At 33.5% G+C, this 23,031-nt stretch overlaps 1 protein-coding gene across 1 annotated transcript; it reads left to right on the top strand.

Moving 5' to 3' along the window:
- The first annotated feature begins 14,485 nt into the window (after positions 1–14,485).
- On the top strand, positions 14,486–17,108 carry LOC114735256 (mavicyanin). Its single transcript, XM_028922940.1, has 2 exons — positions 14,486–14,744; positions 16,473–17,108. The coding sequence occupies exons 1-2, from the start codon at positions 14,561–14,563 to the stop codon at positions 16,838–16,840; spliced, it is 552 nt and encodes a 183-aa protein (XP_028778773.1). The 5' UTR covers positions 14,486–14,560; the 3' UTR covers positions 16,841–17,108.
- The last annotated feature ends 5,923 nt before the right edge of the window (positions 17,109–23,031 follow it).

Genomic DNA, 23,031 nt, shown 5'->3' with positions numbered 1-23,031 from the left:
ATTTAATTTGTTTCTCATATTTATTTATTTTTCTCCAAAGTAATCTACATAGTGATTACACATGTTAGAGGGTTTTCATTCTAATGCATATGATCAATAAAGATGCCTTAAGAAAATCAACACTCATTTATTATAAATAATTTATTTAACTAATTTTTTTATTAAGAATTGGAGGTGATATTCCAAACAAATATTTTTAAATTTCTTCATCATATAGTATGAAACAATAAATATTATTTAAATTTAAAATTTAAAATTTGTAAACACATTTTTTCTACAAATATTTAAAAACATGTTTAGTTAAGAACATCATTTAGGTCAAGTTGCTCATATTTATTAGGTTAACTTTTCTAATCATACGTATTATTTTGACATTATTTGTTGTTAAAATATATAAATACCCTTGTAAATTCATCTATGAACACTGATAAACTTTCCTATCAACTCTTATAATGTAAATTAAAGTTTATAAATTTTCATATAAATTATTATTTTACTATTATTAGTTGTTAAAATACGTATACATATTTATAAATTTACATATGAAATATAGATATTGGTACATATGCGCACTTATAAACTCGCATGTAAACTTAACATATTAAATATAAACAGATGTTTGGTTTTTTTTTTTTTTGGTAAGAGCAGATGTTTGGTTTTGTCATATATTTATGTGTCTGTAAAAACCCATGATAGCAGAATATAATGCATGGCGATATTCTATTTAGGTACTGTCACAACAAAAGAGTCATATACTGTGAATTTAAAAGAGTGATATACTGTGAATTTAAATAAATAAAATTTATGGCCAAAAAGCTTGAATAAAATACTAATAACAAACTCACCTTCAAATACTTTGATTTAAATGATAAAGAAGGGCACCGAAAGTGACAGTGAAAGGGGCAGTGAGAGCCGTCTAAGGCACGGACCCTGAGAGTTTTATTGTATAATGTCCATAAATTTAAAAGTATATTCTATCTGGAATAATGTCCTCGTGCTTAACGTATATTATTTAAAATTTAAAAGTATAATAAAAAAACTGTTATTACCAAAGAAGCATCTATTCCTTTGCAACGCGTGGCCCTGAGATGCTTTTCTTTGTTAATAACTTAGAATCGTTTTTAGATGCAAAACTACGTAGAATTATATATTTACTTCTTTAATTTTATATAAAATTTAAATTTGGTTGTTTAATTTTATAAAGTATCTTTTTACTCTTCCAATCTTAACACTAAGTCTCAAATGATAATTTTTCATTTCAATAATTGTTATTTAAAAATTAAACTTAATGGGTCAGCATATTATGGTTTGTCAATATTTAAATGAAAAAAAAAGTTTTGATCTCACTAATTTTGACTTGATTATAATTCAATTTCTAAATTTTAACATAGTGTAACTTAATTCTTATAATTTTGACTTGGTTGCAGTTCAATATATGAACTTTAACTTGGTACGATTCGCATTTAAAATGTTAGTCTTTATATCTTAAAAAATAAACTATATATTTTATGAAACTATATACTAAAGTTTTAAATTATTAAAACTATAAAAATTGAGTTACAGTGAGCTAAAGTTTAAGGACTAAGTTTTAATTGGGTCAAAACTGTAGCCATTTAGTTGTACTAAGTTAAATTTTAACAACTGAGTTATAATTAAGTTAAAACTATAAGAATCAAAAGTGAATTCTTACATATTCAAAATTTTAATATTGACATTTTGTTAATAAACTAACAATATTAAGATTATATGATTGAAAAGTATAACATTCTAATTTTCATATCTCTAAGATTTAAGCAAATTTTTATTAAGATCGAATAGATAGAGATTAAATATATATAAGAAATTAAAATAATTATAATCATATGTATATGTGTCTATGTATAAACATATATATACATAAATGAATAAAATAACAATATTAAGAAATTCTGCGTCGACTAAATAATGGGAAGATGGAACGCTATGAGCCTATATATAAGTCGTAGTAAGAGAGAGTTAAAAATAAATTAAATAATTTTTACATAAAACTGAGATAATATCAGTAAAGTGTTATTTATGAGTTTGTGAACCATTTGATTAGATCTGTTTGCTTGAGTTCTTTAAGGACAGAATATAGGCAATAAACTGAGGGTGTTTCAATGAATATGTTTTTTCAATCTTAAGCATGTGTTTTAAGGGTACCAAACACGTTTTCTTTAACGGGTTGGCTCCCCCCCCCCCCCCCCCTTTTTACCAGCCTTTAACGGTTTTGTTGTAGGAACATCCTACCGGGCATGCTATGTATTAAATGATTCAAATATCTTCCCTGCTGTTTTGCTCAAAAAAAAAAAAAATCTTCCCTGCCGAACACGTTATGTACTGAATGATTCAAATATCTCGCCTACTCTTCACAGGGTTCAAATCTTTCAAAGGAGTTAGTGAATTAATTTACGAAAAAAATTCAATTTGTCAGTACACATAATTTTATCTGATTTCTAATGAGGCTTGTGTAATATTTTTATTTGGTCCTCTATATATAAGTACTAATTCCTATATTCATCACATATTAATTAGAGTTGATGTCAATATAATCAAGTGATTGTAAGTTGCATTGAAATACAAAATAAAAACAAAGGAAACATAAAAGTAAATTTGATGAGTCTATTTTTTTCGTGAAATGAAACTCATGGTGTGAAGATTAAAGTAGTTAAAATGTATGTTATGAAATTGATGGACTAAATTGAAACTTAATGCAAACAAAACATATACTTTTGCTGTTTTTTCCCTGTCAAACAATTCATATTGATTGTGTATATTGTGACAACCGTCCTTTTAAAACCCATTAAGATTAAATCAAATAATTTATTTAGAAGATTACTTATAATAGAAAAGAAAAAACCTTAAAATTTTAAAATCACTATCATGGTTAAAAAAAATAGACTTATATTATGGGCAACATCAATCGTTAACTTAGACCTTGTTTCAAAGTCCAAGAATACTATCAAATCATTAACCCACACCAAAATCATATTTTTACACATACAAACTGACAAATCATTTTAATACAAGCTATGAAACCTATTAGTCAAAAGTCAACACTTTTAAAAGAGCGTAACACGCAAAGTATTAAAGACCTCTGGCCTTCTAACGGCCTCTCATATCAGATAGTAGTAATTAAAAATATTAATTTATGATATTAGAGTAAATGAGCCCTATGTGGCAATATATAACAAATCAGCACATAGAACAAAAGCAGGGAGGTTATACAAGCTATAAGAGCATACTATGCCTTTGGAGCTTTCCCTGATGGGCCACCACCTAAACTATCACCTGAAGATAATAAAAACCATAGGCTGAGACAAACGTCTCAGTAACCAACTTTCCAACTCATCATACATATTAACACGTGCTCGTGAGATAGTTATTAATTCTCGAAAAACATAGATATATCCATAAAAATATAATTTTAATCATCTAAACCCTCACTATGGGGGCTAATACACAAGCCACATAAGTGTATCCCCCACTATGGGAGATCAATCAGACACATAGACTTATCCCTCACTCTGAGGGACGAATAAGAAGTCACAAACACCTATCCCCCATTATGGGGGACGAAGGAAGCCAATGTGCACCAATGACAATCTTACCACGTGGTAGGATAGGGCTCAATCCAAAATCTAAATAACAACCAATCATTCACAATGTAAAAAAAATGTTTCAATCTTTTCTCAGTATAATCCATAAGATATAAATAATATATCTTTTCCAAACTTCTCAATCACAATTCCAAAAAATCCTACAAGACAATTTTTATAGCTTAAAAAGTATAATATATTTACTCAAGTTCCAAATAACACATTATTATTCTAAAATAACAAAATACTCACAAATAATATATTAGTACATATAACAAGTGGAAAGTGGTTACCTCTCATCAAAGCAATAAAAAGGATTACTACAAGGTTAATTCTTTACTCAACTAATAATTAATCTACACAATTAATATAACCACATATTAATATAAACTAATTAATCAATTATTTAAGCTTATATATTATTTAAATTTTTAATTTAATTTAATTTTTATTCTAAATTCTCGCAACTCTCATAACTCAAAATTAAGTATTTTAGAACCAACTTATAAATTTTTCTAACAAGCTAAAATATTCATTTACATCTTTTGGATTATTTACTTTAATAAAAGAATTTTTCAAATTTTCCAAATATGGAATTATTATATTTTAAATTCTAAAAATCTCATTTGAAGTTTAAATATTAAAATCAAACCATCAAAAATTTAATAATATCTCAAATATTTATAAATAAATAATCTAATTAAAATTTTAATGGTATAACTATCATATTTCTTTTTCTTCATCAATAATAGAATTTTATCTAAAGTGATTATTTTAAAACCTTCAGTCATTCTATAGATAAAACTAAACTGATTAAAAACTCAATAATATGGCAAACAATCCAAATAAATTATTTACTTAAATTTAATCGGTAAAAATATGGTATATCCCATAAATAACAGATTTTCAACTAAATAAATTAATTTAAATACTAAAAACTAACAAATGGATAAATCTAAACCGATTAAAATTAACAACTTATTTACTTCTAGATTTCTATGGTTATCTTTTATCAAAACTCAATATTTACATCACATATAAGTCTGAAAATTTTCTCCAATTACTACAATAATAATGTCAATAGGAAGCTTAAAATATATAAAAAATATTCATAAAGAAAGTTGGATAAATAAAAAGTAATTTTATGTACCTAAAATATCTTCAAAGCTTATTCTTTTTTCACCGGTCTGCTTCTCTCTCTCTCACCCACTCTATCTCTCTTTCTCTCTTTCCTTCTTGCGCCTGAGGAAGGAATTGAATTGTGGGGGGCATATTTAACACCCCTACACATTTATTAGGAGGATTTCAAACCCAACTCCCAACCTTTCCACCGAATTTTGGTGGAAAGTTTGACTTTTTTTCCCTTAAAAATATTATTATTTTATTATAATAAAATATTATTTTTTACATAAATCCTAAAAATAAATTTAGAATATTACATATATTACATGAGATTTTGATCAATGAGTAATGATTAAGGTGAATATATATTTCCGGGAAATCAACGCAATTTATTATTCGCTAATTTAATTATTTGTTAATATTCATAAATTAATTATCTAATTTCTGTGTTTTGAATTAGAGGGAATATATGTGTGTGTGACATTGGTGTATAACTTTCTTAATCTATATGCATAATATTTTTCTTTTTTTTCTTTTTTAAAAAAGAATATCATATACTTAGGTTAAGATCCACTTAGCATACTAACATACTAAAGGAGTGTTTGGATAGAAACAAAACCATGATTTTAAAAATACTTTTACGTATATGAAATAAATATGTGGAGGAGTTTGCCTCGATTTGCGGAAAAATGCTTCTGAAAAGTGCTTTTGGGGTTACCCAAACACTCCCTAAAATATTATTTTAGATGCATCCAGCATCTTAAAATATTTTTTCTGCTGCGTTCAACACTCCAAGTTATATTCTTGCGCACCCAAAACGTTCCGAATTATTTTTTGTGCATCATTCACCCTAAATTGCTAAGTATAAAATTACACTAAAAATTTTTAAAGTGTTAGATACACCTGATAAAATACTTTAGGGTGCTAGATATATTATAAAATAATTTAGGATACTGAATGCACCTAACAAAATATTTCAGGTCTTGAATACACCTTTGCCCAATATACACTTGAATCCAAGCGAGCATTTACAGAAAAAAACATGTTCAATAGATTATAATTAAAAAAATATGGATTATGAGGGGTAAAAAAATGAAGGACTTGGGTCATGTGAATTGTAGTTTCACGAATTTCCTGAATAAATAAAACGTTTAAAGCGATTGATTTTGAGTTTATTAGCTTGCAAAATGTTCAAGCAATATGAATTCTGTTCGTTGTATGGGAAGTTTCGCATCCACCCCTTGTAGGTATGTGAAACTAATTTTTACGGTCAATAACAAGCTGGCTAGCTTAAATAAGGGGTTGGCTAATACTGGCCTATTACCGAATTGTTTTATTCTTGACCAAAAACCAGGGAAAATAAATTAAAAAATTACTAAAGGGAGTAACTTCACAAAACATGAAAAGAAAAAGGAAAAAAACTTGAATTAACGTTCACTTCATTCAATCCAGAATATAGAAATTACTACCTTCTGTCTTAATATAAGTCTTTGTTTGAATTTTTATTTTGATCCTAAATATAAGACTCTAATCCACTTTGTCTCTCATATTTATACTTTTTTTTTTCAAGGTAGTCCTTCTAATAATAGTAGTTTTGACCAATACACTTAATTAGTAAGGATATTTTAGAAAAAATAACACTTATTTATTACAAATAACTATCAACTAGCTCTTATAATTAGGACCGGAGGTAGTATATAACAATTAAGGGAGATTAATTAAAGTAATTAATTTAGTTATTTGTAAAATTATATATGCTAGATTCCTAAAATACTCTTTTAATCACGTATTATAGAAACTTGCTGATGAAAAAAAAATCACGTGTTAGAAACTACTTTGTTGATAGAAACTCTTCTTTAATATGCGTAATTTTTTTTAATAACCTTTTAGACTCTCCCGGCAAATTTTAATACAACTGTATTCCTAAAACACGGACACGAGAGCACTCGTTAAGTTGGCTGAATCTTTACCTGTTGGACAATGCACTTGTTGGTTCTTCAATATGTGTAATGATAGCAATAGTTTAGAAGAAAATTATAAGTTTGAAAGGTAAAATAAATTGATACTCTTTCGCTTCTTAATATAGGACCCAATTGTTGAGTTATTTTTGGTCCTAAATATAAGATCTATTTCTCATATTTATCAGTTTTCTCTAAATTACCCTTATGGATACTCCCTCAATCATAATCAAGTAGAAGAAGAAGATGGGGTATTAAGAAAGATGATCATGGTATTTTAGAAAAAACGTGTCATATTTCTTATAATTAACTAACTTACTTAACTTTCTTAATCTAATCAAATTAGTTAAATAAGTCTTATATTAAGGATCAGAGAGAAATATATTAAATGTATTAGCGAACTAATTCCCTTAATTAATTCCTATATTTAGTATCAAAGGGAGCAGCATGGAAGAAACGTTGCTGGTTAAAAAAAAAGAAGAAGAAGCAGGGAATAAACGTTTAAAAGAAAGTTTCTGAACGGGAGCGAAATAGGCATTTTGTTTTAAAAAAATCTTGGCGTAATATGTAATAAAAATGAAAATAATATTTTTCAAATGGTGTTTGGAATGATAAAAAAAATGAAAATAGAGAAAACTACCGGAAAAACCTCCAATCCAAATTGTGTAAAGATATTTGAAATTTGTTTAATGACTCAAATGTAACCTATTTTCAATGTGCGCAACTCTTCTTTAATTATATAACTTATCTTCAATTACGTACAAAATGAAAGATACTTATCTTCAATTACGTACAAAATGAAAGATATTTACATATATCTAAAAATATGTTGCATATAATTGAAAAAGGTATTGTATCCACTCAAAAATCTGAGTTACATTTGGCCAATAAATGTAATAAGGATGGATTATTCATGAAAATATATATTAGCAGATAAATGATAAGATGACTCAAATATTCCAGATAAAAAAAGGTAGAGAGTACGAAACTACAAAGCTGTCGCTGGCCCCAAATATGGGAAATTTCGGAACTCCGTAATGCCTTTTGTACGGAGCCCGTAATGGTTTGTTTGGAGCTGACAAAGAAATGGATATTCATCCTTTACACCCACTGCTTTCTTGCCGTATTTCATTCATAATGTTCAATTTAGGTGATTCCAACCCATTTTTGGTGAGTTCTGTGCCAAGAATCGCCCCCTCTTATGAATAGGGGGTTCCCTATTACGGCACTTAAAGAGGCATCTTAGATTTGCAAAGATCAAGATAAATGTTTGAGAGATCTGCTATAAGTTCACCTGACCCAACATGGTATCATCAGGAAGGAGTTGGTCAAACACCCCACCTTTAGTTTTTGGTTGAGTCCAAACTTCTACCTACAATTTTTGTAAAAAAAAAAAAAATTAGATTAGCCAAAGTGATTATTTACTGCGGCGAAGAGATATGAACTATTCAAATTTAATGCTATCTATTTGTAATTTATAACTTGAATATATTGCATAATATTTACCTGAGTTTAGAACCATATACAAATAACCTTCTCACTTAATAATAAACCCCCCATAGCTTTTAAATTTATACAGATGATCCTAACATATCAATTTTATAACTTAGCTTTATAATTTTTAAATAATAAACTTTAAATTTTATAATTATTTAAATTTTAATATCATTTTTATTCCTTAAAGCTTGAACTCGTTTTGATTTTGATCAATGAAATTTGACCTTATTTTGGTTCGTTAAAAGATTTTAATTTTTGGAACAGTGTTTTATCCTTGAAACAATGTGTCATGAACCAAAATCATTAGTTTTAAATTTCAAAGACTGAAGATGATATTAATCTATCTTTTTTATAACAAGAGAAAGCAGTGATCGATACTAACCCACTATTAAAATACAAAATTGTTAAAGATATAAAAATTGATAAAATAATACTAAATTCAAATTGCTTAGTTTTAATTTAAACCATTCAAACAGTTAAAAAAAAATGTAGTCAATCCAAATCTAGGGGATGTTTGCTGTAGGGAATAGAATAATATGGGGAATAATTCTCTTGTATTTCATTGATCAGAATATACACATATATATACAAGTGAGAGGAGCCTCTGCATTAATGGCTCATTATGATAATATCATATCCTATCAAATCCTAATCATAATTACATAATATTTACATATCAAATCATATCATATCTCTACACTCCCCCTCAAGTTGGAGCATAAATGTTAAGCATGCCCAACTTGTCACACAGATAGTCAACACGAGTCCCATTTAGAGCTTTAGTTAGAAGGTCGCCTAATTGATCACTAGAACGCACATATCCAGTGGAGATGAAGTTCTCCTTAAGCTTGTCTCTGATAAAATGACAATCAATCTCAATATGTTTGGTACATTCATGGAACACAGAATTGGAAGTTATATGTAGGGCAGCCTTATTGTCACACCACAACTTTGCTGGCAAAGTGGTTTTGAGGCCAACTTCCTTTAATAGCTGATATATCCAGATTATCTCACATACAGACTGTGCCATAGCTCGGTATTCTGCCTCTGTGCTCGATCTGGACACCACATTTTGTTTCTTGCTTTTCCAGGACACCAGATTCCCGCCCACAAAGACACAGTATCCTGTAGTAGACCGTCTCGTGGCCTTTGATCCACCATGATCCGCATCACAGAAGCACTCAATGTCTGTATGGCCATGATTTTTGTATAATATCCCACGACCTGGACATCCCTTAAATAATGTAACACGTGCTCCAAGGCTTCCCACTGTCTGACAGTCGGGGATGCCATGAACTGGCTTAGTACACTGACTGGATAAGTAATATCCGGACGAGTTACAGTGAGATAGTTTAACTTGCCAATCATTCTCCTGTACCTCTCAGGATTCTCAAATGGTTTGCTCTTCTGAGCCTCAAGCATCTGTTTCTCATCATCAAGAGAATCATCGAGTGGTATGCTCCCATCAGCGTCAAGGAGTGGGTTGTGAACCATAGGAAACTTAGTCGGTGCTGCTCCCAACTTTCCAGTTTCCTTCAGGAGGTCAAGAACATATTTGCGCTGTGTCAGTAATATGCCCTTCTTGCTTCTCATAACTTCAATACCTAGAAAGTATGTCAGAGAGCCCAGATCCTTCGTCTGAAAGTGGGAATTAAGAAAGGACTTGAGGGACGAGATGCCCGAACCATTACTGCCTGTGATCACAATGTCATCTACATATACCACTAAGAGAATCATGCCAGCCGCTGTTCTTTGATAAAATACAGAATGATCGCACTTGCTTTGGCTCATGCCAAATTTCTGTACGACAGTACTGAACCGGTCAAACCATGCACGAGGGCTTTGCTTCAAACCATACAAGGACCTCTTAAGGCGACATACTTTCCCATGCTCCCCCTGAGCAACGAACCCAGGTGGTTGCTCCATATAGACCTCTTCATGAAGATCACCATGTAAGAACGCATTTTTAATGTCTAATTGATGTAGATCCCAATCATAAGTAGCAGCTAGAGAGATGAACAGACAGACAGATGAGAGCTTAGCAACAAGAGAAAAGGTTTCGGAATAGTCAATGCCATAGGTTTGTGCATAACCTTTAGCTACAAGGCGAGCCTTAAGGCGGTCAAGTGTGCCGTCAGCCTTAGTTTTCGGAGTGAACACCCATTTACATCCAATGGCCTTTTTACCCGCCGGTAAATCGACCAGGGTCCATGTACCAGCCCGATCAAGGGCCGCCATCTCCTCTTCCATTGCAGCACGCCAACCTGAGTGGGCCAAGGCTTCACGAATAGTTCTAGGCACAGAGATAGTATCTAGGGAGGCAACAAAGGAACTGGACACAGGAGACAAGCGGTCATATGAAACAAAGGACGAAATAGGATGGGCACAAGTACGTTTACCTTTGCGAAGGGCAATGGGTAGATCAAGAGAGGCATCCGGGTCTGGAACAGGAGGTGTCTCAGGATTAGGGTCAGAACGAGGTTCAGTGTTGCTCAACTCAGGATCTGAGGGCGAGGCGGACCAGGGAGGAATAGAAGCTGGCGTGGCGGTAGTAATCTCCTTTGACCGTCGTGGATACACACGATCAAATGGTTGAACGAGTGCGGGAGCGGGTGCTTGCGACGACAGTGATGGTGAGGTGACAGAGTATATTAGAAGGTCATCCTCCTCCGCAGGTGGAGCAGGTGGGGAAGAATGCGAGAAATATGGTGTGGACTCCTGAAAGGTGACATCTGCAGATACTAAATAACGATTGAGAGTAGGTGAGAAGCAACGATAACCTTTTTGGACCCGAGAGTATCCAAGGAAGACACATTTAAGCGACTTGGGGTCTAACTTTGAAATAGATGGACGTACATCCCGCACAAAACAGACACACCCAAATATCTTAGGACAATAGGGAACAAAGGCTTAGAAGGAAAGAGGGTAGAAAAAGGAGAGTTACCATCAAGAACAGAGGAAGGCATTCGATTAATAAGGAAGCAGGCAGTGGAGACCGCGTCAGCCCAAAATGGTTTAGGAACCTGCATTTGAAACAAAAGTGCACGGGCCACCTCAAGTAGGTGGCGATTTTTTCTTTTGCAACACCATTTTGAGCTGGTGTATCGACACAAGACGACTGATGAAGTATACCATTTTGAAGCATGTAAGATTGGAACGAAGCAGAGAGATATTCTTTAGCATTATCACTTCGTAAGGTGCGAATAGAAACATTAAATTGAGTTTTAATCTCAGCACAAAAGGCACAAAAATGGGAAAACAATTCAGAACGATGTTTCATTAAATATAACCAAGTTGTCCGGGAATAATCATCAACAAATGTAACAAAGTATTTAAACCCTGCTTTGGACTCTACAGGACAAGGACCCCAAACATCAGAATGGACTAACTCAAAAGGGGATGAAACCCGTTTATTGACACGAGACACTAAAGGAAGACGATGATGCTTGGCAAACTGACATGACTCACAATCTAAAGACGACAAATGCTGAAATTGAGGATAAACTTTCTTAAGAGAAGATAGAGACAAATGACCCAATCGACAATGAACTTCAAAGGGAGAATGACTGCTAGCGCAAGCTACCGCATGAGACACCCGATCATCCAGTATATAGTGCCCGCCAGATTCATAACCTCTACCAATAATCCGCCTCGTCAAAAGATCCTGTATCAAGCAATGAGAAGGAAAAAGTGAGACCCAACAGTTTAGTTGACGGGTGAGTTTACTGGGAGATAGGAGATTAAAAGCAAGTTTAGGAACATTTAGCACAGATGACAAACGGATAGAGGGTGTGGGATTAACAGTGCCAAAACCGAGAACTTGAGACTGGGAACCATCAGCGATGGAAACACTTGACGGATTGGCAAAAGCATTATAAGAGGAGAAGAGATGGCTGTTACCTGTCATATGATCAGTAGCCCCGGAATCTATGATCCACTTTGAGGAAGAAGAAGCAAGGGCAGTAGCATTATTACCTGTTGTAGCTGCGGCACTCACAGACGGTGTAGTAGATTTTAACTGGGCATACTCAGCAGCAGAAATCGTGACTGTGTCACTGGCTTGTGTAGCCATGTGGGCACTGGCTTGTGTAGCCACGTGGGCAGAGTTATTCCGTTGCTGTTTATTCTGAAGTTTTCGACATGTGCGTTTTGTATGCCCCGGTTCTTTGCAGTAATAACACACTACCCCACTGGAGTCAGAAGGGGCTCCCCCTTGCTTCGAACCACCACGGGTAGGCCCCCCGCGGTTATCAATGGGACTACGAGTCTCATAGGTGCCCTTACTGAGCAAGGCACTTGTAGGAATACTAGCAGCTGGTGGCAAGAGATTCTCAGCTCTCATTACTCTGGAAAACACATCTTGAAGGTCAGAAATTTCAGATCCGGATAAGATTTGAGACCGAACTGTGTCGTACTCAGGTGGGAGACCAGTAAGAAAGCTCATAATAGCCATTTGCTCCCGTTGCTTATGCTGAACCTTCAAATCAGCAGTAAGAGGCATTAACACATTCAGTTCTTCATACATCCTTTTAAAGTCCATAAAGTAGGCTTTGAGAGGACGATCCTGTTTTTCAGAACGATAGAAAGCTTTGCAGACCTCGTAAACACGAGAGATATTTCCTTTTCCTGAATACAAAAAATCTAAATAATCCATTAGTTCCTTAACCAATTCACAGTGATTAATAGAGGGAATAATCTCACTGTCAATGGAATTACGGATCTGGAAAAATAGCCGTGCATCATCCCGCAACCAGGTCTTTTTGGAATCAGTTGTTGGAGGATCATCAGTCAGATGGTCTTCCTTCTCAATGCTCCGCAGATAGAGGCGAATGGTTTTACTCCAATCCAAATAATTTACCCAAGTCAACTTGTGATCAGTAATTTTAGTAATAGTTGGGACAAGCTCCGAGACAGATTTAATTTCCGCCATAGATGAAGTGCACTAACCAAAGGGAATGCGAAAGAGTGTTACACAGGAACACAAAGCACGATACCTGGATTACCTAATGAATACCAAAGCAGTGAAAAGGCCAACAGCTACACAGGGAGCTGCAAACAGAACTGAATTGCACAAACAGTGTGTCGGAGATACGCCAGAAACGAAACAGAACGCCAGAAAGTAATAACCGTACGGATCGTACGGACACTGTACGGACGCCGAGTGAACAGTGCAGAGCGCCGGAAAAGCCGCAGAGCGTACGGACTGTACGGACGCCGAGTGAACAGTGCAGGGCGGTGGCACCAAGGGAAGCGTCGGGAAGAGGGTCACGAGCTCACACAGTAATTTTGGTACTGTAGCAACCGAAAATTAACACCCAGAAAGAAAATTCCCACGCTCTGATACCATGTAGGGAATAGAATAATATGGAGAATAATTCTCTTGTATTTCATTGATCAGAATATACACATATATATACAAGTGAGAGGAGCTTCTGCATTAATGGCTCATTATGATAATATCATATCCTATCAAATCCTAATCATAATTACATAATATTTACATATCAAATCATATCATATCTCTACAGGTGAAACAAAAAGTACTTTTAACAGGTATTTTTATGCTAATAATAGGGACAAAACTCTTTTTATATATTTAATTCGTATTACTTTTAAAAGTATTTTAGTTTCTATCCAAACACTCCCTTAATACTACTATGTACTCCTCCGGTCCTTAATATAAGACTCAATTCTTGAGTTGATTTTGGTCCTAAATATAAGACCCATTTCTTATATTTATTAATTTTCTTTAAATTGCCTTTATGGATACTCTCTCAACCATAATCAAGTAGAAGAGGGAGATGTGTTATTAAGAAAGATGATTATAATGTTTTAGGAAAAATGTGTTACTTTTCTTATAATTAACTAACTTACCTAACTTCCTTAATCTAATCAAATTAATTAAATAAGTATTATATTAAGGACCGTAAGAGTATTTGATTATCATTTAAGAGGGTGTTTAAGTAAAAAACTAAACTAGAATTGGAAAAGCATGGGAGATAAATTTCAAAACTTGTAATTCCATTCCATTTCTCATTTTCCCCTCTAGATTATATATTACCATGCACCAAACGCGGTCTTAAGGGTATTACGGTAAAATTGATAATCCAGGAAAGAAGAGTGCAGTGAAAACGAAACGAGTGGCGCGTGAAGGAGGGAGCCACAGTAACCTACTGGTCAGTTCATATCTGTAAGATTTGCGAATGACGAATATGCCACACGGTACCAAATACAAAGGCCTTGTTTTCTTCCCTCGCACTCCACTCTCCTGACTCACACACACAGACACACTACGGAAGCACAGAGAGAGAGGGAGAGAGACCCTTCGTTTCGCTTTTGAGGCTTTGCGAGATCGAGAAGGTGAAAATGGCTAAGCTACAAGGCATCATCATCGTTGTTCTGGCTATTATCTCGGCGACGGTGAGCCTCGGTGGCAAACCCGTCGGAGCTCTGGTTCGCCATGTCGTTGGAGGTGACCGTGGCTGGGATCCGGCTTCCGACATCGCCTCCTGGTCTTCCGGCAAAACATTCAGAGTCGGCGATGAAATCTGTGAGTGCTTCATTTCTTTTTAATCAACAAATTGAAGATTTCGTAAATATACTCTAGTTGTATATTCGTGGACTCTTTTTCTTCTGTGTCATTTGTTATAAGGAGATTCTTCAATTCAACCATACTGATTTTCGGGCTTCAGTGCTACATATATATTTTTTGTTATCAACAAAGTAAAGTGAGAATTTCGTAAATCTACTCGAGTTATTTGTTCATCGTTTCTCTTGATTTCTCCTGTCATAAGGAGATTTTTCAATTCGACCGCTAGTGGTTTTCAGGTGTTGGCACATGTTTTTTCCTTATCAACGAATTAAAGTGAGAATTTAGCAAATCTACTCTATCTATTCATCTATCCTTTTCTTCTGTCATTTGTTATAGAGATTTTTCTTTTCGATTCACCACGTAATCTTTTGGTAGTCTTCAACGGAGTAATTAAGAAACGTCATCCTCTTTTACCAATTTTTGGCCTGGGGACGTGAACGGTGTGGATTCACACGATGGTTTTACCGTTCAATTCTTGTTAATAATCTTCAGAAAACAAGAATTTGGCACTTCATTTCTCTGATGTTCCATTGGTTTGAGGAGTCTCTATCCAATTCCGAATCGCCACTTTTCCATTTTGTAATTTTTTGATTTTTGACTTATCGCCACTTTCCAATTTGTGTTTGGCTGTACAGGAAAACTGGCTTTATCCTTATTCGTTATTTGCTTGTATGCACTAAAAAGATTGACGAGTGTAATGATGTAATCCGTGGATGCTTGTTTCAACGTGATAATTAACCCGCAGCAACCATTTTCAAATTTTAGAGGATCAGAATTGGAATATATTATTTTACTTCAACTAGTACTTTTTTCTTTTGGGATCAAATTCAGGTTCCATATCAAACTTTAATCACGCAAGATACCGCTAAGATGCTGCCTCGGTATTTTCTCCGGGAGAAAATATGTGAAGCTTAGAGAATTTATTAATTGCCTGATAGGTATACCTTTCTTTATCGTTTTATTGCCAACATAGCTGTAAATAATTAGCAAATTAGCTTTCTTTAAAGTTAGTATCAACTTTTTAATTATAAGTTCTTATGATATACTATTCTGATTCTTAATTTATGACCAAATTAAAGAGTTGATGTTAGTCTTATATGTAATATTTATTTCATATTTTTATTAATTTTTTCTCAAATTAATCCTGTTAACATTCTCTCAATAATAATTAAATAGGAGAAAGAGGAAGAAAATTAAGAAAGGTAAAAACATATTATATTAACTAATTTAATTAATATTCTTAATCTATTTAAATTAATTAATTAGGTATTATATTAAGAATCGGTGAAGTATTTAGTAAAACTTAAGACATTTACAATCTAAATCCTTTTTTTTTGGGGCTAACCATTTACAACCCAAATCTAAATACTCTAAATATGTTTAAACGTATTTCTCTGTTTTCTGCCTTCTCTTCCGTTCTGGGAAAGGTGATTCATTAATGGCAAAGTCTCCAGGCTTGAGTCTTGCTGGTTGAAACTTTATTGTTCTCTATTATGTTCCTACATAATAGTGTTCGGATTCTAATTGCGAGTATTTGGACATGCTGTTCGGATTCTGATTACTGGTATTTTAAGATTTAACGGGTATTGACTGTTGATGGTTGATGATGTTTTCATGTTGAATATTTTATTGAAAAATGTTAACACGAGGATTTCGTGCGGCTGTGGGTGCTTGCAAAATGGGCAGGGTTTACCTACTCTGTGGCGCAGGGATTAGTAGCTGAGCTGCAAAGCAAGGAAGAATATGAGTCGTGCATTTTCACAAACCCTATCAAGATGTACACGGACGGTTTACACACAATCCCGCTCGAAAAGGAAGGAATCAAGTACTTCGCAAGCACCGACGTCGAGAACTGCAAGAACGGGCTGAAGCTCCACGTGGACGTTCTTCCTACAGCCACCGAAAATTCCACAACCACGATTACCACCGCTGCTCCCAAAAAAGGCGTAGCTGATGCGCCCTCTTCACCTTCTGGATCAGCCCATTACGGTACGAGTTCTATCCTGATGCTGATCGTTCTAATGCTTTATGTCACCATGGGCGTCGCTTATTAATTAATGAAAAGCCCCTTTATTTGACATCTTGATGCGATCGCTGCTTCAAGAACAATTAGGAGTTTTGAGAAAGTGGGATTTAGTGCATACGTGGCAACTTCCTAGAGAGGATTTTGGTCTCTGCTTGTTGTGATGTGACTCTCTGTCTAGGTATTGTGAAATTGCTTAACCTCAGGTTATTACTGTTTGGAGATTTATGTAATTGCAATTGAATAACGATGAAACTATTTTGCTATTATATTTAAACTATATTTGAATTAGGTTATTAGAAGTAATCTGACAGTATACAAGGTAACGATTCTGTCTCAACTCACTTTAAAATATTTTTTTAAGTACCTTTGCTATTTAATAAATTCCCTTTTAGTGTCAAATATAGGAAAAGCATCCATTTATTACGTATTGAATGGTTGAATTCAACGCAGTATCTGTAATCAATAAATCAACTCATTAAAAAGGAAAAATCAGTGTCAAATGTTCTAAACATTTAGAACGAATTTAAGGCTAAACCAAACTACACGCGCACATATTATATAATGTTTATGGTAACAATTTTATATCATGAGACATTTTTTCTTGTGTGTGGCAAGAATGGCACTTTTATTTTTGGTTTCGCCTTAACAGTTTAAAAGATTCCTAGTAATTTTTCTGTCAAAAGCACCAATTGCAAAATCAAATTCATTACTATTTTATTTTTTCCAAAACGTGTTTCAATTAAACATGTTCTCAGCCTCACGGACACTTACAATCGCTTGCCCAAATAGGCCTGAAAAGAAATTAATGTCGATCCTCCGCGGATCCTCCAAAATGTTTGTTTTACTTTATTATCTTGTAATTTTCTTGTAAAGAATTGGAAGCATGGTGTGTGGAAGATGGACGAACAAGATCATTACATTTTTTTAGTTTTTTCAACCTGAGATTACATTTTTAGTTGAATTCTCAATATTCATAAAAATTCCTTACAATTATTTAAGTTATTATAGGAAGATTTGAAAAGAAATTAATGTGTGTGTTTGCGCGCGTGTATGTATTACAAAGAGACAAAGTATGCTATACACATAATCTAGGACCAAAGTGTACCGTGCAATAAATGAATATGACTCAACCAACAAGTTATTAGTTGAGATGGTAAATAGTCTCATTTCTGTAAAAAAAGAATACAAATTTGAATTTCAGAAAACTTATTAGTAGGGTTTTAACTTTAATGTTCCTAACCTAACAGAAATTAGTCTCAAATGAAAGACTCTGAGTTATACAAAAATTGAATATGGCTCAACACCCTACCATCGATCATTTTTCAACGGCCTAATCTTCATTTAGCAATGACTGAGGGTGAAGAAGTCAGACTCATATGACTCAATTAATACTTGACGTCTTTTTTAAATCTTACTTAAGCATAGGGTTACATATTCGACCCTCCATCAATACGATGAATGTGAATTCCTTCCCTTGGATCTTTGATGGTTAAAAATGACTGAAAATCGGAACGAACTTGATTGGAAAATGGGGAAAATATATATTGAATATTAAAAACTACCATATATGAAACTATATATATTAATATTAAAATTATATAAAATTTTAACAAAAATTCATCTTATGGTCTTTCAACTTTTAACTCACTTAGTTTTTTTAATTATAACTTGATGAGACTTAATCTGTTACAATAGAACATCTAAACCTTTGAACTAAATCAATACTTGAAACGTAACCATGGTGGGAAAGAAATTTCGTGAAACATTTGAAAATACTACACTAGTTATAAAAGAAACTTGAATCAAAAGAAAAATCAATTATGATATAAAAGAATAAATTTAACTTCAAATTGCCTATCATAGCTAAAAGATAAACTCCTTCTTTATTAACTTATTTATGATGGAAAGGAAAGAAACTAATAGTAAAAGGCTATCACGAATAATAAAACTATTCTAAATCGATTGCATAACAAATCATGATAGATAGAACACAATCTATCTAACATGATTGTAGAAATCAACCAATGTTTAACATTAAAACATAGCAAATGGGTATTGAGCTTCTGGAAATTCAGAATATCAATTGACTGATAAACCCAACTAAATCTTTTTTGAATAATATTCAATCTTTGAATTGATATCAAGGTATTCAACATTTCGAAGATACTAATTCAAAATGTGGATCCACAAATACTGTGTAGTCCTAATGGCCTTCGACTAACTACCAGCACACAGTCCTAAAATCAAGTTTGATTAGAGGTACTATATCACATCAGAGTATGCAAAATGAGCCATGGTATGGCAGTATGCAAACATTCAACACATAATTAAAAAGAGAAAACTATGCAATAGTTATAACACTATTTAAGCCTCTAAAGCCTCCCCTAATGGATTTGCACGAGAACTAACACATGAAAAAGTGTTAAATCAATAGGGTGAGACAAACGGTTCAATAACTAACAATCTTATTATCATGCATACAAGTAAGTGCCTATGAGGTGTCAAGAATAGATAGTTACAAATTCACAGCATTTAAACAACTTCCATATTGTAAAAGCATTTAACAATGTACAATAGATAATACTCTCATTTTCTTTATATCCACCTGCCTTATATCCTTGGACTAAATCCATAGGCTAAATTTTCATCCATGTGGCTGATACTTGAACAAGCTCACCAATCAAATGATATGGACTAACCCAAATTCATAGAGTATAAGATTGAACCATGGTTTCTCCCTTTAGTCCACTAGTGTGGCGTTCATGCCTTATAATGAGTAATTGGGCCAAAGGATCAATCAATATACATCTGGTGGCCCCACCATCTTATATTATCAAATGATACAACGCCTTATATCCATCCTCATTGGTATAATTCCTATCATTAACATCCACCACCCCTCTTATATCAATACTCAAAGATTAGATCCATAATAAATTATCAATATGCTAAAGTCAACACATAAGTTGCACTACTACAGAATGAGAAATACTTGATGGTTATTTTGGGTCATATTTGACAGTTAAAAACCGTTAAGTATACCTGCATCATATATTTCGATGATAGATATTTGATGGTTATTAACCATGAAATATTTTCATAATATTTGATGGTTTTAAATGAAGAACCATCAAGTATTACTTGAATAATTAAATCGTTAAGTATTGTTCCTCAATACTTGATGATTACTAGTAAAACCGTCAATTATTGAGGAACAACACATGACATTTTTTCTTAGAAACCGTCAAGTATTCTAGAACAATACTTGACAATACTTAAAACTGGCAAGTATTGTCCAATAATTATAAACAATACTTGACGGTTACTATTAAAACCGTCAAGTATTAGTATAATACTTGACAGTTACTATTATAATTGTCAAGTATCATTACAATACTTGATGGTTTTACGTAATAACCCTCAAGTATTATAGAAGTTTTTTTTTTTAATATGGGTTCTGCTTTGCCAGCAGTCCCCTTGCAATTATGAAACCTCATATAAAGCAGCATTATTCAGTAGAACCAGGCCAGCTTTCAAACTAATAATTCAGCCATATGAATGTAACCACGCGTATGAGGTAGAAATTTACATTATATACATCTTAATTAATAGGAAACTAATTGTCATACTAAAAGAACCTGTGTTTAAGGCAAGTAAAAATTCTAGACAAGTACAAAAGGCAAAAACAAAAGGTGAACCAAAACCAAAATTAGCCAATTACCAAAGCTATTCAATGCCAAAAATCAATAGCAAAAAATGAACCAAAATCAAAATTGAAACCAAAATTGTACATGTCTTCTACTTCCCTATCTATTTTGTACCCATTGACGGTATAAGGCTATTGCCAACTCTTCAATGATTTCTTCTATCTGAGCGGATGAATACACTGTGTAATATGTGTCAGCAAAGTACTATATGCAACCACAAATTATATTGAAATTAGATATAAATGTAAAGCTATAGTAAGTACAATTCTTAAATATATAAATTGAACTTTAACAAATGCATATTACTTGTGTAGGGATTGTGTCAGCATTGTGCATAATTATCTCCTTCATGAATTTCATCATGCAATGCCCACAATCGAAGCTTTTTTTGACGTGGGCATCGTAAATAATGGAAAAGGAAATAATATTAGTCAATCATATAAATAAACCATATTTAGTATAATAGTAAATAATGGTATTGAGTACCTTCACTTTCTTCCACGAGAAGGTATCGCCAAATTGTCTGTTTTTTATTGGGGGGCAGGGTAAGGCTTGATTTGTGTAGTATAGCCACAAAACCCTGAGAAGATAATAAAATTGAATATTAATGATTGTCAAAAATTAGATTGAAGCAAGAAATTAAATTAAATTTAAATAATAGATATAAATGTTACTTATTGAATAATGAAACCATAAATAGTCGATTGGTTAGATCCCCATGAAAAGAATCGATATGCCAAATCTTTGGTTTTGTGAGATTGACCCCAATCAGCATTCAGTGTCCCCTATGTATAAGAAAGACAATTAGAACAATTACAAAATATTTGAAAATATATAAAAGAATTTAGAAAGTTTAGTATACTACGCACCTTTGATAGTAAGGTGCCAAAAACAAAGTCTCCCTAGTTTTTGTTGCCTTATAAATGAAGATATCCACCAACTCTCTAGATAAGTTTTTCTTCTTTATATCAGGTTTGTGGCCAACAACAGTGTAGGGGCTGATAATCTTGAACTTGTCATCAAGGCCATTAGAGATTATAAAGTTCTTGAAAAGATACCTAAATCAACAAACAAAGATATCAATAGAATAAATGCTCAAGTACTTAAGTATTTAATAAAGATTTTAACAAATACCTAATATAAAAGTTACAGGCATTTGTGTTGGCCATTCCATACGTCAGAATTTCTTTCAATACGTCATTTGTGCGTACTTTGACGAGGGTTGACCATAGACCTCTGGCTCAAACTTTAGGGGAATCATGAAATTCTCGTCATGTTCTAGTCTGGCTCCAACTGCATATTCCTCAAGACATATTTGAAATCTTAATGATACCACTTGAACGGGCTCGAGGGCTGCTTCTGTGGCGATGATAATGAGTGATCGCCCAATAGGCTCTTCTTCCCCTTAGATTGACAAAACAAACTGTTAGTAATTAAAACAAAGTTTATTTTAGATCAACTGAAGGTTTCAACCTATACATATATACCTTTAAAGGATGTGATAATGTAAGAAGATGGCCAGTCCAAGCAACAAAGCTACCGACTGCTTGAGCCACTGTCTCTGCATCTGGGGTGGGCATCGGGAGGGCTTACTTAGGATTAATAGCAATGTTCAACTGTACCCTCACATGATCAGCAAGGAGAGGCACATTATGAATCATGCTCTCTCCTAGTAAATTGAACATGCAACCTGTTGCAACAGTGTGATGTTTAGGGCTATCTATCATACACTGAACGTTCGCTTCACCCTGATTTAACATAGGAGACAAGTTGGTGTGATATGAAAATAATAGAATGTAATCGTATAAACACAAGTATTATACCTCAGGTAGCAAGGGAAATGTGCAGTTGTCTTTGCTACTTGGACTGAGATTTGAAACTGGTTGTGGTGCTTGATTCTTGATCAATTGCTCGATTAGGAGCGCTTGTGCTTTAACTTGCTCCTTTAACTAGCATGTTTCTTCCTTTAGCTTTATGAACTCAACAGAGAAAAGTGTGCACGATAAAGAGGGCTTTTGTCGACACCTGAAGTAATTCCTCTTGGTGACTCTATAACCGACGTCTCTAAGAAGACCAGGATAATCAGGAGTCCCCAATACCCTCCTCAATATATCCTGGTCATTTGTAAATATGTCCCGGTGAAACTTCCTGGGACAAACTCTCCTGTGCAACAAACATTGTTATTGTTCATACTTTAAGATATTTGACAAGAACATGAGGATTATTTAATTTAGAATAATACTCACCATCATGTTCACGACCTCCTTGACACGAGGATTATCAATTTGGCCATCTTTATTTTGCCTGGCCAATGCTCACAGCATCTGACAGGATACATTGACATCTGATCCCTCCTTTTGAGTCACCTCTTCCTCAAGGCCTGCATAACCCAAGCGCCCCTTTCGGTAGGATATTCATTCTTTTTTACCTTTTCCTTATTTTGGGAGCTTAATTCTTGTAAAAACAAAGTACATTCACAATTAAACAATATATAGATTAAATAAAATAGACT

Source organism: Neltuma alba, unplaced genomic scaffold (assembly GCF_004799145.2).
Source record: "Neltuma alba isolate B1F8T4 unplaced genomic scaffold, ASM479914v2 tig00013194_pilon, whole genome shotgun sequence".
Lineage (NCBI taxonomy): Eukaryota > Viridiplantae > Streptophyta > Magnoliopsida > Fabales > Fabaceae > Neltuma > Neltuma alba.
This window is presented reverse-complemented; position numbering and strand designations above follow the sequence as displayed.

Excerpts from the sequence above, each read along its gene's own strand:
- LOC114735256 (XM_028922940.1), top strand. The coding sequence starts at position 14,561 with ATGGCTAAGCTACAAGGCATCATCATCGTTGTTCTGGCTATTATCTCG. Across the intron at positions 14,745-16,472 it reads CAGAGTCGGCGATGAAATCT|GGTTTACCTACTCTGTGGCG; the intron begins GTGAGTGCTTCA and ends CAAAATGGGCAG.